We start from the raw sequence: 17,829 nt of genomic DNA on the forward strand, positions 1-17,829 counted from the left end.
TGTACACACGCACACACCTTCCTTACAGATACACACTGGCGTGTACACACGCACACACCTTCCTTACAGATACACACTGGCATATACACACATACACCCCCCCCACACACCTATTTTTTGAGCATATTCGCTGGAGGCCACTTCTGGGCATTTCTACTCCGCTCTTGCCTTTGACCTGTGAGGGTGTCTCTGATGTTCACTAGAATTCTCCACTTGACTTCTTTAGGGCGAATAAAAACACCGTCTTGAGAAGTGGGCCCATTGTAGTCTTCTGGTTTTACTGTTTTCTCAGCGAATGGCCTTGCTCTGGCGTTTCCTGAGCATTTGTACTTCTCAACGGTCTTTTCTCCTAATGTTAGTGAACATCGCTTATTAGACTGAAAAACAAAGAGAAAATTCTGTTGCTTTCTTCTTCCTAACCGGGTATGGGAATTCCTAACCTGTTAGTTGATAAGAGCTAGGACTGTCTTTCTAAACAGTACACACACACCCACACACACAGATGCACAGACGCCACGTACATGTTAAATTCTTCGTCCACTTCCAGTTCAGCATCAGCATCGGCTACACCAAGGCCTGGGATATCCCTGGTGTTTCACAAAACTAGCGTCATCTTAACAGCCTCCTTCTCCACATATGCGTCCTCTCCGACCTCTGAAAGGCCGTCATTGGTTTTTCTGCTCCTGCAAAGCTACTGCTTGTCTTCTGGAGATAAATTGCTCCAGGGAGTGGTTCCCATATTCTTGACTTGAGGAGAAAAAAATGTGAGGGGGGGGATGTTTAACATAGGTCTGATGATATTGTGGCCAAGCATTTAAAAAATCCAACCCTACTATGTTCTGTTGATCATTTCATAAAACATATTTGATCACCAGAAAAGGTAGAAAAGGATGAAATTTCAGAATAAGGGAAGTCCTTTAAATTAAAGAAATTTTCCTTGATGAAAAGTCTGCATGTCCACTGTTTTTTATGATTTCACTGAGAACTGGGGAAAAGGTAGTTATTACACTGGAGACCTGTTGGCTCGAGGGCATCTTTGATTTCATTTCTCAAAAATCTGGTAATACTCCTAGTCCCCACTCACTTTTAACTCTACGTTTTTTGGAAAAGTTTTATCACTATTTTATTTTTTTTATTTCTGGTGAAAATATACACGAGAACATACAGCCGTTCAACAGTGTTGACGCGCACAGTCCATGGACAGTGATGACACTCTTCTTCCGTCACCATTCTGCCTACCTCTGCCCGTCCTGTTTTACCGTCACCTTAGACTCTCTGCCCCTTAAAGTTCCCCTCTGTGTATTAGAGTTCCTGTGGTCCGTTTAATCTTATATAGACAATTCTTTAAAAAGCGCACGGTGCTCAAGGCGAGCATACTTGATTAAATGAGCCCAGTTGTTGTTTCGTTAAAGATGACTTCCTGGGGTACTTTCCGTTCAAGGCTTAAATGTTGTTTGCAGACAGTAAATTTGGGGGTTCCTCCTGTCTCAGTGGGTCCAGTAAGTCTGGTTTCCAGATCTCTACATTTTTTTTAAATCCATGTTGGTTCTTAGACAGGAAAGTGTCTGGTCAGATGAATCTTTGTAATGTATATTATCTTAATAAAAAGTTTATTGATACGGACATTCTCAGGCATATTTTATCTGTTTTGGATTTTTATTTGGTGGCATTTAAAAATATTTTTTCTTTTTTTTAAAAAAAGAACTATTTATACATACAGAAGGATGCAGTGGATAACGTTAGAAGTCTGTGTAATGATGGTTATATGATTTAGTCTTGCTTGATTCCTCTTTCTTTAGAAATAAGACACATTGTTTTAACATTACTTTGTAAAGTTTACTATATAAATATCATATGTTCCAGAAATTTTGAAAATAAATAATACAGAAGGAGATTAGATAAACCATCCAGAAAGAAACAGTCTTTATATTTTGGTGCTTTGGGTTCAAGTCTTACCCAGCTTGTCTATTTCCCCTTCTCCCCCGCCCGCCCATTATCAGTCTGACCTTCTTATACCTGGTTGATAACATTGACCATCTTCACTTTTTTACCTTTTCATGCAGACAGTCAAACTCTCCACCACCCATCAGACGCCAGCCCACCTGGAGCCGGTCCTCCCTGGTATGTATGTATCATTAGTAGTCAAGTAGGATAACCGCAGGAAATGCGTACGGTGGTCCTTTGTTATTAATTTGAGGAGAGAGGCGGCGAGAGCCTGTGATAACACAGATGGGCATCAGTCTGTCAAGCAGGTGCGATGTGTATCCATGCTGTCTCCCCGTACCTATCCATGTCCCTCACTTCTTTAAGTACAGCTTAAGATTTACTCATGAGTAAGGCTGGTCCACCTTATTCCAGCTGACAAGACTATATGCCATTAGCATTCAACCTGTTGTTGCTCATCTGTGGGTTTGTAGCTATTTCTGGTTGCTATGTGTAGCTATCCCTTCAGTTATAAGCTTCACAAATTCTTTTGTATTCACTGCTGTAACCAGTCCAATTGCTGTTGAGTCGACTCCAGCTCCTGGTGACCCCATGAGTGTCAGAGTAGGACTGTGCTCCATAGGGTGTTCGGTGGTTGATTTTTCTGAAGAGTTGAGCCATTATATCACCACACAATAATTCCTGAGTGTCCACGTGAACATTTGTATTTGAAGTATTATATACAATGTGTCCCGCGTAGTCCTTTGCCTTGGAGATCTAGAGGGTCGCCTTGGGCTTTTCCCCTGGAGTGCCAGTAGATTTGTTCATGACGCGGGTTTCTTTATTCCTCTTGGTAGTGTTTTCTTCCTTTCTTCTTTTTTAAAGTCACAAGGCTTAGTAAGTGAGGTAACTTCATTATTTTCCATGGAACACCGTGGGAGGCAGAGTGGTTTAAGCCGATGTTGGGATCTGATCTCTTGTCATAACTATCTTGAGAAGGTGCAGGAGTTTTCCTGTTTTATTTGGATGAACACAGTCTACAGGAAGCCAGCTCATGGCTTCTCTCTCTCTCCTGCCCTTTTAAACCATTTCACCAGAAATTTCTTGGGATGAGGGAGTGCAGGACCAGATAACATTGTATCCTTTTGGCTTCCTTGACAGTAACCAGGATGGCAGATTGTGGTTTTTCTCTTGCCATTCTGCTGCTTACGTTACGCTGTCTGATTTGTTTCTGGATTAGCAGGTCTGGAAGGAAATGAAGTATGTAATCCTACAATGGTGTTTGGAAGACTGGCTGTCATTGTCCTTTGCCTGTATACTTATGTCATTTCATACACAGTCACTTACTGGATTTTTTTTTTTTTTAAATAAGAGCAAGAGGAGGGTAAGCCAGCTCTGTCTTGCCATGTGTTTCTGTTCACTTGTACAGATCCTTCCCCACTATCTAAAAACACGGCTTCAAACCTGCTGTCCTTCCTCAGAAACGTTGAGTTCCTTTCTCCAAGAAGAGGGAAAGTGTTTTTAAATTGCAGCTCAAACAGCAGCCAAAGGGACGTTTGGGAATATTCAGGAGGACTGATGGCACACCTTCTCTTTGGTTTCCTGAACTACTTTGTTAGATTAATTTAATTTCAATTCTTCATTTCGTCTCTCTTGGCTCCTTTTAATTTTGGATCCCTTGTCTCTGTCACCTTCATTTGCCCTTTCGATGCTCGGACATTTTGTTCTGTAGCAAAGGAAGTCGTTGTTGATGTGTGCTGGCGAGTTGATTCCAGCTCATGGTGAGCCTATAGGACAAACTAGAACGGCCCTGTGGGGTTTTCGAGGCTGTAATCCTTACGGGAGCAGATCATCGGGTCTTTTCTCCTGTGGAGCGGCTGGTAGGTTCGAACCACTAACCTTTTGGTTAGCAGCCAAGTGCATAACCTGGCGAGGCTCCAGAGGACGCGGTGGTGGGTTATTCACCTGGCTTCATGCTCTGGCGAGTGTGCTTCTTCTGTTGATGGATGCTTTGGGTTTCTTAGCTTGAGTTCAGCTTCTTGTCTCCTAAAACAGCAACCTTTCAAATAACATCTCTAAGGCTAATTTAAAAATAGTCAAATGTAAATATGAGAGATTATCTTGTTGGGTGGCTTACAAACTTAAGGAGTTTGTTTTTCTTTAGCTACAGAACTCTTCTTCAACAAACTGTTACATATAACCCTAATATCTAAATAAAACGGCTAATGCATTAGGTAGGGGGAGCGAGGGGGAGGAGACTTCACCTGACTGACAGGAAATGAGACCCAGCGAGGTTAACTGGCTTGCTGTAGGTCACGTTAGCCAATAATCATACCCGTTTTTTCTGTTGGCTTACCAAGTGTGTAATCGGAGTGTTGCTAATGTTGTTTTCTCTCTAAAAGTTAGTTGTTCTGTCTTCTGTAGCATAAACTGACTGGATAATTACACACCAGTTGCTGTGGGTCACACTTCAGGTGTTTATAGAAGTTTCTAACTGGGCCCAACTTCATGCTAGCCTCTCCTTATTTGAGATTAATATGAGCTGTGAAATAGAGGTCACAGGCACAGCTGTACTGATGTGCTGAGCTGGTGGTTCCAGGAGGGAGCCGAATTTGAATAGAGTGAGACGGTTTCCACCTTAATCTCTTATTATTTCTTAGGTGAGCCGTAATAATGTACCCGTTCTGTTTTTCCTATAAAAACTTTGCAAGTGTCTTAGAAAATAGATAATAAATACAGTAACACCAGGAAGCCCGGAACCTGTGTAAAGTGGAAAGCTCTAGAGAGGAAAACTCAGCATTTTTCACTAATAGAGAGGGATGAAAAGGTGTTAAGACCACACCTTGTCGAAGGCGGAAGACTTACGGGACCGGGAAAAGCGAGGCAGTTCTGTCGAGTTCCTGCTGTCCCAGGTTTCCCTGTCGCTCCCTGCAGCCTGTTGCTGTGATCTCTTTCTGTCTTAGAACCAGTGTCTTCATTTCTCCTTCCTGTCTCCGGTCCCAAACGTGGCAATGAGGTGGGGACACGGACGCGGACTAGAGTGTCAGAGGGTTGACAACACGCGGTGGGGTGTTGCCCTTTCGACGTGGATGAGCGGGGTCCAGCCTGTGCTCGGGCTGTTCTCTGTGCGTGGTGGCGGGCCTGCCTTGCCCACGTTGCTGTGCTCTCTCTTTCAGCCCCGGCAGCAGCCGTACATCTTGCCGCCCATGCACGTCCAGTGTGGGGAGCACTTCTCAGACACCCACACTTCACAAGGTAACCGCCTCCCTCTTTCCCTCCCTGTGGCAAACAGCTGAGTGCTGGTAAGTGGTGAGGACGACTTGTGTGTCTGTAAAGGACAGGACCATGGTGCTCTCGTTACAACTCTGTCATCATCCGCATGTGGTAGCCAGCAGCTTCAGTTTGTGAAAGGCATAGAGTAGCGTTTACCCGGGAAAGAAGAGTGTCCCGGGATTTGCCGCCAAGGCAGCTGGGGACGAGGCGGTGAGTGAGCGGGCTTACAGGAGAGAGTGACAGCGAAGCCCAGCTGAGTGCCTTCACTCTCAGTGCCACCGTCAGAAAGCTGGCAGCTGTCGGTCCGTTTCTTATGGTGGCAGGGAACACAGGCATCCAGAATAATCGGGAGAAACGATCTCACCCCTTGTGTTAGCTCTTGCTTCCCGTCTCTCCCACCAGCCCTTCCCAAGGCACTTACCTGTTCCTTCCTAGAGTAAAGGAGAATTCTTTTATTCCGAACTCTTTCTCTGCCTAAACACTCACATGCAAAGTGTGTGAGAAAGCCCGTTTCCATAATAGTAACAATTTTAGTCATAACAAGTAACGTTTATAGAGCATCCCGTGCCAGGCCGAGTTCTGAGCATGTGCTAGGTACTGTCTCGTTTAACTCTCAGAATACACCTGGCGGGTAGGGACTGTTAGCCCTTCCATCTTACAGCTGGAAGTGGGATATGAAAAGAAGTGTTTTGACTCTCAAGCCAGCACTCCTAATCATTACACTTACTGCTTCTCACAGAAAGAGACAGGAGGGAGTCTTGGATCTTGACTGTGTGTTAAATGAGGATGTAGTTTCTGTGTTGCCATTTGTTGGCCGTTTTGAATCTCCCTCCACTGAAAGTGTGGGCAGGAAAACCCAGACAGTCGAGGTGCTGTAACGGAGTGAAGCAGTGGGTTTCATAGGCGAGCTGGCCAGGGTATCCTGATTCCATGGGGAGCCACCAAAAGCCATCAGAGGGGGAGAAAGGCAACACTTTTGTGTCGGTTTTCCTAGCTTTTCTCGCCTGCCTCATCTCCCTGGCTTCATGTCCACACCCCTCCCCTCCAGGCACCTGAGGGTTTTCAGTCACCTCTCCTCTTCTCTGCTTTGTGGCTTTGGCCACAGAACGTGTTTTGGCGAGCGCTTACCTTTCCACGGGTTGTGTGTGTGCACGTGTGTGTATGTGTGTGTTGATTAAAGAAACGCTGACTTCAGACATCTGACGTTCATCTCTTTGGGTACTTCTTAAACTGTTACTAATTTTTATGTGAATTGACCTCAGTGGTGAAACCAAACCTAAAGGAGGGTTTCAGGCAGTGGCTAAAGGAACTCGTGACTCTCACTTTGCCCTGCGTTGGAGCTCGCCATGCTGACATCCTGGCTGTGGTGTCTGTGTCTGTGAACACGCCACAGTCCGTCCAGTCAGGACACCTTTTCCATTGCGGTCAGGAGGTCAGGAAGAGCAGCTCTGGGTTTTGACTTCTGACACAAGTGCCCATCCTGTTTCTGAGCCCTGCACAGGAGGGCAGGCCTACCCCGTGGGAGGGCCAGCGTTGTTGCTCGATTTCAAAGCTCGTGGCACAATCGAGAACATACCCAGGCGATACCTAGTCCACGTGTGGATCCCACTCTCTGTTTAGGTTCTTTCCCTCTTTTCTGTATGTTTAAAGTGTTCTTTCCAGAGGTCGGCATATTGCCCAAACAGTTACCGTTTTTCTGCGCGATATGTGGGTGGAGACCAGGAGATTCCACTTTTTAATGACTGAGTGAAATTAAAAGTCACCCCCGTGAGTGTGGGGATGAGCTGAATGGAAGTATGATGGCTTGGAGGCTCATGTGCCTTTGTTTTCCTTTCTGTAGACAGCATTATCCATGGAAATGAAGAAGCCTTTTACTGCAATTCTCACAACAGCCTGGACTTGAACTACTTAAATGGCACCGTTCCCAACGGCAGCGTCTGCAGCGTTCACAGCGTCAACTCCCTCAACTGCTCCCAGAGTTTCATCCAGGCGTCTCCCGTGTCCTCCAACCTCAGCATCCCGGGGAGTGACATCATGCGGGCTGACTACATCCCCAGCCACCGGCACAGTGCCATCATCGTCCCGTCTTACAGGCCGACCCCTGATTACGAGACAGTCGTGCGGCAGATGAAGAGGGGTGTTGTGCACACGGACAGCCAGAGCCAGTCTCTGAGGAACCTCAACATCATCAACACCCACGCCTACAACCAGCCGGAGGAGCTGGTGTACAGCCAACCCGAGATGCGAGAGAGGCACCCCTACACTGTCCCTTACGGGCTGCAGGGGGGCTACGGTAACAAACTGGTCAGTCCGTCTGACCACATGAGCCCAAAGAACCACATGGCGCCGAGCAAGCCCGGGGTGAGCGCCATCTCACACACGGTGAGCACCCCAGAGTTGGCCAACATGCGGCTCCAAAGCAACCAGAACTACAGCACAGCCCACATGCTCAAGAACTATCTCTTCAGGCCCCCGCCCCCCTACCCACGCCCCCGCCCAGCCACCAGCACCCCGGACCTGGCCAGCCACCGCCACAGGTACGTCAGTGGCAGCAGCCCGGACCTGGTGACACGGAAGGTGCAGCTGTCCGTGAAGACCTTCCAGGAGGACAGCTCCCCTGTGGTGCATCAGTCTCTGCAGGAGGTCAGCGAGCCCCTCACGGCCACCAAGCACCACGTGAACAAGCGCCACAGCCTGGAGGTGATGAACAGCATGGTTCGGGGCATGGAGGCCATGACGCTCAAGTCACTCAACATCCCCATGGCTCGCTGCAACACGCTCCGGGAGCAGGGGCCGCCGGAGGAGGTGCCGGGGGGCCCCGAGGTGCACCAGCTTCCCCAGTATCACCACAAGAAGACCTTCTCCAATGCCACGATGCTGATCCACAGCAGCGAGAGCGAGGAGGAGGAGGAAGCTCCGGAGTCCGTAGCGCAGATCCCCGTGGTCCGCGAGAAGGTGGAGTACAGCGCACAGCTGCAAGCAGCCTTGGCTCGCATCCCGAACAAGCCCCCGCCCGAGTACCCCGGCCCGAGGAAGAGTGTTAGCAATGGGGCACTGAGGCAAGACCAGGTTAGCCTTCCTTCTGCCATCGCCAGAGCCAGGGTGCTGCGGCACGGGCCCGCCAAGGCCGTCAGTGTCTCCCGCCCAGACCAGCTGGCCGTCAACGGGGCCTCCCTCGGCCCCTCCATCTCAGAACCCGACCTGACAAGCGTGAAGGAGCGGGTCAAAAAAGAGCCTGTGAAGGAGAGACCTGTGTCTGAGATGTTCTCCCTGGAGGACAGCATTATAGAGAGAGAGATGATGATCAGGGTAAGTGTCTCCTTCCCGTAGGGCGCTTTTCCGGGACAGTTACACGCTGCTCTCCCGGCGACTTTCTGGGCTGCTTCTCCACGCCTGAATTCACAGAGAAAACAAAGACACTCAGACACTGAGGAAGACGCGGGCCTGTTCAGGGAAATGTTCTGTGTTTAAAGGATCCTTTGACACTGAAGCAGGTAGGAATCCACGTCCCAAAACTTTGCTTTTATACCCGTTGCCGTCGAGTCGATTCTGACTCATAGCGACCCTACAGGACAGAGTAGAACTGCCCCATAGGGTTTCCAGGGAGCTGCTGGTGGATTCCAACTGCCAGCCTTTTGGTGAGCAGCCGAGCTCTTAACCACTGCGCCTCCAGGGCTCCCTTTGCTTTTAGCCCCTGGAAATCATTCTTCCATTTTTTATTCTTGGCCTCTAATGGGCACATGGGGCACAAACTGCTCTGAGAAGGAGCAGGTTAGTGGTGTGGAGGTCAGTGCTTCCATCAGTATTTTGCTATTTATTCAGAGCTCAAACTACTAATTGTGTGGCTGCTAGAAGCTTGCCTTCCTCCGTCTCTTAGTATTCTGTTTTTTTGAGGGGAAAGCTTTTTTTTCCAATTAGATATTATGTTCATTTCCTACAGCTGCTGTAACAAAGTACCACAAACTGGGTGGCTTCAAACAACAAAAATGTATTCCCTCCCAGTCCACGAGGCTAGAAGTCTGAATTCAGGGAGTCGGCAGGGCTGGTTCCTTCCTGGGGCCCTGAGGGAGAATCTGTTGCAGGTCTCTCTCCCCGTTCGTGGTGGTTGCCGGCAGGCCTCGACGTTCCTGGCCTTGTAGTTACATCACCCCAGCCTCCACTCCCGTCTTCACATGGCCTTCTTTCCTGTGTGTGTCTGTGTCTCGAAATCTCCCGCTCCTTATAAGGACACCATTCATTAGATTAGCGCCCACCCCATCCAGTCTGACCTCGTCTTGATGACATCTACAAAGACCCTATTTCCAAATAAAGTCACCTAAATAGTCACTGAAGGTTGAGACTTGGACGTACGTTCTTGGGGACACAGTTCAGCCCACAACAGATGAAAGAGCAGCAGCCCCGCAGAGAACAGCTTTCTGTATGTCATTATCACTCACCGCTGTTGTCTGGACCACGGTGCGTCCAGCTTTGCTTTCAGCTTTTTTTTTCAACAGATGTTTATCACAAATAAAAATTATGGTAATCGGATAGATAACTTGGAAGATTACCCTTGAGCTTCAGTTCCCCGTTGAGCTTCTATCAGAAACCCACACTCATGGGGGAATACTTTGAAAAAGGATAGTGGTAATGGTGGCATGACACGCTGAATGTAACCAACGTCACTGAACTGTACATGTAAAAACTGTTAACTTGGCAAACGTTTTGTTATATATATTTTTACTACTGGAAAACTCACATGAATACACACACACCCATACGCACAGGCACACACATATAACTTTTGAAAATGCAGCCTAATGCTAGACATAAATAACTGCTTTAGAACAGAGAGAGCCTGTCATGTTGTCGGAGCACACCTGTGCAGGTAATAGATACGTAGAGCAGCAAGGAAAATGTGTCTCTTGCTGATTTGTAGTTACTACTTATAAAAATATCAGAACTGCATTGCTGTTCATGCTGGAAGTTTCCACTCCCTTAAAAGAAAGTCATTTTGTTATAGTCAGTCAAGCCCAGATTGACTTCTGCTCCTTGTTCACTACATCTGTACCATAAGGGATCAAAAAACTCCAAACCTATTGCCATCAAGTGGATTCCAACTCATGGTGACCCTGTGTGTTACAGAGTAGAACTGTGCTTCATAGGGTTTTCTTGGCTGTAATATTTAAAGAAGCAGATTTCCAGGTCTTTCTTCCGTGGTGCTGCTGGGTAGGTTCGAACCACCAACCTTTAGGTTAGTAGCTAAGCAGAAACTATTGGCGCCACCCAGGGACTTATTTTAGGAAATCCAGAACAGTTGTAACGTAAAATTTGCTTTGACGGAGTTGATTAGCCTCCCTTAATTTTGAAGTCTTCCTCACCCACCAGTGGGAGTCTACCTGGGAAGAACAGTCAAGGGCCAACATTTTAAGGAAACCAAGTTCCTTTAGAAAAAACCTTAAGTTTAGAAAACTCTTAAGAACATTCTCAGCCTCACGGTTGTGGCCATCGATAAAGGAGTGCTAAGAATTTGGTGCAGGGCGTAACTTTTTCCACCTTTTGCAAACCTAAGGGGAAATAGTGAAAGATGTGCCTATGGCAAATAAAGGCCTTGGCGGGGGAATGGAATGAAGTGTGGGGGCGGGCTGCTGCCCGGGAGAGCTTTCCCAGCTTGGAAAAAGTACTTCGCTGGTATGAGGGGATTTTTCAGCAGTTCTTGGCCCCAGGTTTCTTAAAAGCAACATCGCATCAAGAACCTGTAAGTTTAAGGATTGAACTTCGACATTTCCCTGCTTACGGTCCCCTTTATTGATGCCCACGGTCCTGTGACCTCCCTTTGGGCCTGTTTGTCCTCTGCTCTCTCTCATTTCTTTGATTGATTTTTTTCCCCGAGTTTCCACTAGTTTTTTAATTGACGAAACTCAAATAGAATAATAATAACTGAGTGTAGTTTTATAACACCCGCTTCTCTTGTTACTCATATTAAACAGGGAGATTGTAGCCAGAATCACAGCCCTGGCCCCCTTCATAGAGTTTCTTGCATTATCATAAAGGAGCGCGGATTTTTCACAGTTTTTTTTTCTATCTGCTATTCTACCCCATTCACATGGATAGTGTTGTTGTTGGTGGGTGCCATCGAGTTGATTCTGACTCCTGGCGACCCCATGTGTGCAGAGTAGAACTGCTCCATAGGGTTTTCCAGGCTGTGACCCCTTGGAAGCAGATCGCCAGGCCTGTGCTCTGCGGAGCTTCTGGGTGGGTTCCAACCGCCAGCCTTCCGGCTAGTAGTCGAGCATGTAACCGTTTGCACCGCCCGTGGAACTTGGCTGGATAATAGTGAATAACAAATTTTACCTGTAATTTCAGGAACGTAATTAAGCCCATCTCTACTTTGTTTTCTCTGTTGATTTTTTTCCAAATCCCACACACTCGGTGGCTCAAGTTCTGCTACCTCTGCTGGCATCTGGACCTCGGAGTTGGACTGGGCATTTCCTTAGGGAGCCAGGATGCCAGGGCAAGATGGTGGCCCTGCTGGGACCCTGAAGCTCACGATGATTCTCCATCTTTTTTTTTTTTTTTTTTAACACATTAGAGTTCTTTTTACTTAATGATTTATTATGTAAAATATATATATACATACACACTATATATATAAACAAAAACCTAACCCGTTGCCATTGAGTCGATCCCAACTCATGGCGTCCCTATATAAGAGCCCCTGGGTGGCACAGACAGGTAAGCGCTCGACTGCTGACTGGAAAGTTGGGGTGTTTGAATCCACCCAGAGGCGCCCCAGAAGACAGCCTGGGCAATCTACTTCTGTAGGATTACAGCCAAGAAAACCCTACAGAGCAGTTCTGCTCTGAAACTCCTGGGGTCGCCGTGAGTCAGAACCAGTTCAATGGCAATGAGTTTAAAATACATCTATAGAAAACAACGTTGGCCAATCATTTTTTACATGTAGAATTCGGTGGCACTGATCCACGAGCTATGCTCAGCATGTTGTTTCCATCTGTGTTTTATGAGGAAGCTCACCCGAGATGGTTTGAAGTGTCCCCACACCTCAGACCCTGCACTGCCCTCCTCTCCCCTGCCAGCTTTTGCCTGGCTTGTTAGGGGTGGGTGGGAGGAGAAGGCTGCCCGGGACTCGCTGGGGTCCTGCTGGTAAGAAAACAATGAGAAACTTTACCAAATGGGACCTGGGGCTGCACGGGTGTGTGAAGGTTTACCCTGTGGGCCACTCCTCAGAGTTCTGGAGCCCCTAGTCCATTGGATGGGTGTTCAGGCCCGCTGCCTTTAGAGCTACTCCCCCTGCCCCTTGTCATTACTTACAGCCCCCTGACCAGAAGTCAGATGCAGGAAGAGAAAAGGCCAAATCATTTCTTCACGTTATTTGTTTTTATCTGCGATGCAAGCTGACGGGATAAGTGAGAAGGAGCTAGGAGAAATGGTTTGATTTATCACCGAGGTTTCGGTCTTCACTGCTGTCAGCTGCCTTCTCTGCGACCTCATGTACGACAGAATGAAACTCTGCCCAGCCCTGTGCCGTCCCTGTGATCCGTAGGGTTTTTATTGGCTGATTTTTGGAAGTAGATTGCCAGGCCTTTCTTCCTAGTCTGTCAGTCTGGCAGCTCCACTGAAACCTGTTGGGTGTCATAGCAGCACGCAAGCCTCCAGTGACAGATGAGTGGTGGTTGCACGTGAGGTACGTTGGCCAGGGATCGAACCCAGAGCTCCTGCAAGGAAGGCAGAATTCTACCACAGAGCTACCACTGTTCTCTGAGTTTTCCCTGGAGAGTTGGTGATCCTTTCCCGTTGGTTCCATTCCGTCTCGGGCCCGGTTAGCACCACCTGATAGTGCAGGTGGGTGGGAAGACAGAGGAAACTTGGGGAGGACCGCAGGACTGTTTCCTCAGGACTAGTGTTTCCTCAGAGCTTTGAGGGGGATGAAGCAGATTCCCAACTAAAAGGTGACAGAGATAAAAGGTCTTCCACACAAAAACAAACCAAGAAGAAAACAAATAAAACCCCAAACATTCACACCCACCCTCTCCCCCAGAGGGTGATCGAGAAACCACGGCCTCTCTTAGGACTGTCACCTTTTTGGGCTCCCGGTCCTTTGTTCCTTCTCTGACTCTGATTTTTCTCCTCTGAAATGCCCCTTTGTGTCTGACAAGGCCGCTCTGTCCCCGGAGGAGGCATCCTATTGCAGCCTCCGTCACAAGGAGTAGGGCTCCGTTCTGGCTGATGTGGAGATGTATGCGGGGGTAATGCTGTCTCCTCCACTCACAGTTAGAATGACCCAGTGACTGTGATCTGCCAAGCACTGTGGCCCAACAAGGTACCTTGCTGCAGAGTAAATTTATAAATGACAGAGTAAGGGAAAAAATTATCTAAAGGCTTGAAAAGAAGCCAGGGCTTAGACGACCCCATCATCTGGGGCAGCCAAGTGAACCTGCAAACTGGTTTCGTTTCAGTTTGGATGGAAATCTTAAAACTATCAGACTCATCTGTTTCTCTGCTTTATGAAGAAGTCGCTCTGTTCTTCACTTCTGAGGCAGAATTGTCTTTAGGAAGTGCTCCCACTGGCTTGCCTGAAGTCGGTAAGGAGAGCTGTCTCGTACCTCAGTCAGTTCAGAGGCATGGGAAGGACAGCGTAGACTCCAAAGCGGTGCCCTGATTGATCCCATGAAGAGTATAGGTACAGGAAGTCCCGCACTTACAGCGGGGTCTGTCCCGATGACGCCATTGTAAGTCGGTTCTGACTTTTTTTTTTAGTTTTCATTATTATTTCCTTTTATTGTCCATATCATTATAAATCCAGCACTGCTTTGAACAGTAAATCATAAAACTGAACATCTGTGAGTGATCATTTGAGAATGATACATCAGCAAATTACATGCTACAACATATTAGGATGACGTACAAAAAAAGTGGCTGGTCATTAAGTACAGTTAGTCTTAAGTGTGTTTTGTTGTAACTCAAATACGTTGTAAGTCGGGGACTACTTGTACAGGTGGGGAGAGACGGGACGGAAATTTAAAAAAAACAAGCCAGGCTTATAAACAGTAAAACCTTTCCCTCAGTGGTCTGCTGAGCCCCCAAATCCATGTTCCTCCCTAGCCGAGTCACATCCTGTGATGTCCCACCAGTCCCTGGGCACCATGTTGCCCTTTTGTCGGGGCCTGGCGTGGGAAGCACGAAGGGTAGTGGCTGATGGGAAGTCTCAGAAGATGCCATGCTCTGGTGGTAGCAAGTCTACGGAAGCACATGAGCTGTCATTCTAGGGTCCATACAGTAGTGACCCAAGGGCCAGAGGTTAAATGTAACATTGACATCATCAGTGTTAGCCCCTCAGAATGGACACTTGGGAAGGTTCTCCCTGCCACTTCTCTGCCTGGACCTCTCAGTCAACAACACACAAGCTGTTTGTTGTGTTTTGTTTTACAAATGTTGCGACATTCAGCCTGTGCACAAGGTCTGTCGTGGTGATTGGATTAGACTGTTCTTGAAATTGTTTCTCTTTTCTTTGGCCTGTCCTCCTCCAGCCCGTATTTTCCCAAAGTGTCTGCCAGATACCTTATTGTTTGTGAGTGCTGTGGCAGAGCATGTTTGTATGGAGGCTTTTCTCTGATGTATTTATGTTTAATAAAAGCTGAGGCGTCTTCCAGAAGCCGGCTTCTGCAGGCACAATGGGGCTAACGGAAGGCTGCATTTCAATTTGCCCGACCAATGGTGATTGTCTCCATTCCTTGGCCAGGGAGTTACAGGTTGGGGGAGATTAAAACACATTCCAGCATTCCACTGGTACTGCAAACAATGAGCACATGCCTTTTCTCGCCCCAAGAATCTGGAGAAGCAGAAGATGGCAGGCCTGGAGGCGCAGAAAAGGCCCCTGATGTTGGCAGCGCTCAACGGGCTCTCGGCTGCTCGGGTCTCAGGGCGGGAGGAGAGTCGGATTGATACCACACGAGTTCACATAGACGAGAGGGTGAGTGCTGGCCTTATCACACTGATTCCTTCTCTGTGGTCTTAGGATTCCAAAGCGCTGTCCCTGCCCAGACATGACAGCTCCAAGGTTCCTGTGATGAATGAATTCTTCAGTTTGAGATTAGGAAGATCCGGCCTAAATGTGCTGTATCAAACCAAGCCTTTTCAATATGTAATGTTTCGTTCCAGTTTTCCTGCTTGATCAAGGTGGTGCAGTGATAAAAAACCAGAAACCAAACCCGTTGCCGTCGAGTTGATTCCGACTCACAGCGACCCTGTAGGACAGAGGAGAAATGCGCCTCAGGGTTTCCGAGGCTGTAAATCTTTACGGAAGCTGACTGCCACAGCTTTCTCCTGTGGAGCGGCTGGTGGGTTCAAACCACCAAGCTTTTGATGAGTAATCTAGAGCTACTTGCCTAAAAAGACCAGCCTCTAGCAAGCTGTATGACCTTGGTCAACTCGTTCGATTTCTTTGGACCTGTTTCGTTTTTGCAAAATGAGGAAGTTAAATGATTGCTGTAATTCTCAAATTCTGTGATTTTTGTGAACAATTACCATGTCGTAGTATTTACAGAGTTCTTTTAACATGCTGTCTTCTCACATGGCTGTAAAGTATGGCTGATTTACAGTTGTTAGGATGACACTTTGTGAGAACTTTGATTTTGAAAGGCGAAGAGCTGTTGCATGGCAGTGTTTAGAGGTGAAAACAGCTGTTCCTTTAGTTCCCAGAATTGCTATTAGAAAGTTAAGAAGCAGGACGTGTAAATTTTATAAAATGCTAATAACATAAGGGTTTTACATTTCTTCCAGTATCTGTCAAATATTAGAATGTTTTTAGAGCCAGAAGAGACTTTAAAATCATCACTTAATTCAGTTAATACCATGTTATTGTAATTAGTAGTTTGGAACTCCCCCCCCAAAAAAAAAGGAGGGGAGGGTGTTAACTCAGAACTGTCGGACGGTGGACTGGTGTCATATTAAAATTTATCTCAGTAAACACAGCCATGACGGGGAGAAAAGGATGCTTGGGTAATTGAGATTAACAATCTCCTCTTGAAACAGAAGTGTTAATAACAAAAATATTGCTTCTGAATTTCAACTTTTGCCTGTTCTTCCAGATTTCTTCTGTTTAAGTTGTGAGTGAGACAGAAACTGGTTCTCAGACAGGAGAAGCAAGCAATGTGGGTAATAATGAGTGAAAAATCAAGTATTAGTTGTATGTCTTAAAATCCCTTCTTCACCCTGCCACTGTAAATAGTTAAAGACATCTGTTTGTTTTATTGGAACTTCTGGGATAAGATAATTCAGAGACCTGAAGATTGATCTCCTGTTGCAGTTCAGAACCCTGAAGAAGAAGCTGGAAGAAGGAATGGTGTTCACAGAATATGAGCAGATCCCAAAGAAAAAGGCTGATGGCATTTTCAGCACAGCAGCTCTCCCAGAAAACGCTGAGCGCAACCGAATCCGAGAAGTAGTCCCCTATGAGGAGAATCGAGTTGAGCTGATACCAACCAAGGAAAATAACACTGGTTACATTAACGCCTCCCACATCGAGGTAAGCAGGGGGCGTGTTGGGAAGGTTGTCAAGGACTGCTGGCTCGGAAGTAAAAATGTGGGAAGAGCAAATGTATGGGCTGCAGCTGTGCTTGCTGGCGTGCCTCAGGCCCCCAGGGAGTGATTTTAACACCTGTGCTTTCCTTAGCCAACTGGAAGGGCCTGTCGTTACTGCAGAGACAGGGAAGACCTCAGGTCAGGTCCTTCTGCAGCCTGTTTATTAGAGAAGATAGAACTTTTTCATCTCCCTGTGGGGTATAAAAACCAAACCAGTTGCTGTCAAGTCGACCCCAACTCATGGCACCCCATGTGTGTCAGGGTAGAGCTATGTTCCATAGAGTTTCCATTGGCTGATTTTTTGGAAGTCGATTACTAGGCCTTTCTTCCGAGCCATGTCTGGGTGGACTCAAACCTACAACCTTTTGGTTAGCTGTCCATCTGTTAACCATTCATGACATTCAGGGACATCCATGGGTTATAACTCTCCGTAAACTCACTGGAAAGACAGGATGACCCTTTTCAGTTTGTAATTAGCAGATGACGGAGACTTTGGAAATCACAGGTATTAATGTTGAACTTTTTATAATGTTCAACATCAACAGAAGCTATCAATTCTCCCTTGTGATACTACAGGTTGTATGTTTTACAGCTGTAGTCCCAATTTTGCCTGATATTTAGAGGAGTAGACTAATCTAAATGTAAACTGTAAAGGTGTGGTTGATATTGAATCTTACAAGAAGAAAAAAAAAATTGGACTTCTCAACTGTAGCAACATTCTTGGTAAATACCTGTGAGCCTCTAAAATGTAGTGAAGTATCTGGTGTCTCAGTTATCAGTGAAGTATCAGTTATAACTAATTTCGGTAGAGAACATGAAGAATACACTATGGTTGACTGTACTGTTTTTGTACACAGAACATAGATAACCACATTTTTTTCTAAGTATCAGCACAATCAAAAGAAACATAGAAGAAAAACAATCCTAGATTATATTGGTTATTTTCACTCTTTTTAAAAAATTGTAATTTATTTTGTTGTTGTTAAGAATATACACAGCAAAACATACACCAATTCAGCAGTTTCTACGTGTACAATTCAGTGATACAGATTACAT

The 17,829-nt window shown here is 46.6% G+C and overlaps 1 protein-coding gene across 1 annotated transcript in view; it reads left to right on the plus strand.

Moving 5' to 3' along the window:
* Window positions 1-17,829, plus strand: part of PTPN14 (protein tyrosine phosphatase non-receptor type 14) — a 121,213-nt gene that overhangs the window by 85,199 nt on the left and 18,185 nt on the right. The window contains exons 10-14 of the mRNA XM_004387521.2: window positions 2,064-2,121; window positions 5,100-5,178; window positions 7,037-8,505; window positions 15,020-15,163; window positions 16,499-16,717. Coding sequence (XP_004387578.1) covers window positions 2,064-2,121; window positions 5,100-5,178; window positions 7,037-8,505; window positions 15,020-15,163; window positions 16,499-16,717 — 1,969 coding nt within the window. The remainder of the gene's footprint in view (window positions 1-2,063; window positions 2,122-5,099; window positions 5,179-7,036; window positions 8,506-15,019; window positions 15,164-16,498; window positions 16,718-17,829) is intronic.

Source organism: Trichechus manatus, unplaced genomic scaffold (genome assembly GCF_000243295.1).
Source record: "Trichechus manatus latirostris isolate Lorelei unplaced genomic scaffold, TriManLat1.0 scaffold00187, whole genome shotgun sequence".
NCBI classification, from domain to species: domain Eukaryota; kingdom Metazoa; phylum Chordata; class Mammalia; order Sirenia; family Trichechidae; genus Trichechus; species Trichechus manatus.